The sequence below is a fragment of the Rana temporaria genome, chromosome 8, assembly GCF_905171775.1.
Source record: "Rana temporaria chromosome 8, aRanTem1.1, whole genome shotgun sequence".
In the NCBI taxonomy this organism is placed as follows: domain Eukaryota; kingdom Metazoa; phylum Chordata; class Amphibia; order Anura; family Ranidae; genus Rana; species Rana temporaria.
In genome coordinates this window covers 176,599,928-176,600,481 of record NC_053496.1, presented here as the reverse complement: position 1 = coordinate 176,600,481, position 554 = coordinate 176,599,928, and the positions used below count along the sequence as shown (strand labels likewise).

At 43.0% G+C, this 554-nt stretch overlaps 1 protein-coding gene across 1 annotated transcript in view; it reads right to left on the bottom strand.

Moving 5' to 3' along the window:
• The window catches only part of LOC120909997 (zinc finger MYM-type protein 1-like), a 39,086-nt gene continuing 38,532 nt past the window's right edge, over positions 1 to 554 (bottom strand). The window contains exon 5 of the mRNA XM_040321817.1: positions 1 to 554. This exon is cut by the window's right edge and continues 77 nt beyond it. Coding sequence (XP_040177751.1) covers positions 104 to 554 — 451 coding nt within the window. The 3' untranslated portion in view covers positions 1 to 103.

Genomic DNA, 554 nt, shown 5'->3' with positions numbered 1-554 from the left:
TTGCAAAACTCTCGTTACTCGCAATCCGAGGTTCCACTGTAATCATTCAACAACTAAAAACAAAAAACACACACTGAAGGTGCCTAATCACTGGCCATTAGCACTATTTGAAAGAAAAGGTTTCTCTCCTTTCTTTCTGCACTGCAAATTTTTCAATGACCTTCTGGTTGAAATCAACCATCTCGTTCACCAGTCTCTTTTCTATCGACAGCATGGCCAATGCATTCAGCCTCTCGTGGGTCATGTTGTTTTTCAGAAAAGTCTTTACTTTTTCCAAAGTCGAGTAGCACCTCTCGGGTTCTGCTGTGGTCATGGGTGTGGTGATGAGGATCTTTAGGAGAGAAATAGTCTCTACAAAGACTTCTTCCAGATTGTTCTCCATAAATAGCTTGAGTAAGTCTACGGCACCACGACAGGCTCTGAACTCTTCCGTGCCGTAGATGAGAAAAAGCTCCGTCTTCAACCTACTCAAATTGAGCACTGGATAGGCTTTCAAAGTACTCTTCAGTACATCTTCGGGAAACTCCACTGTGTACTGTTTAAACCTGTCGGCT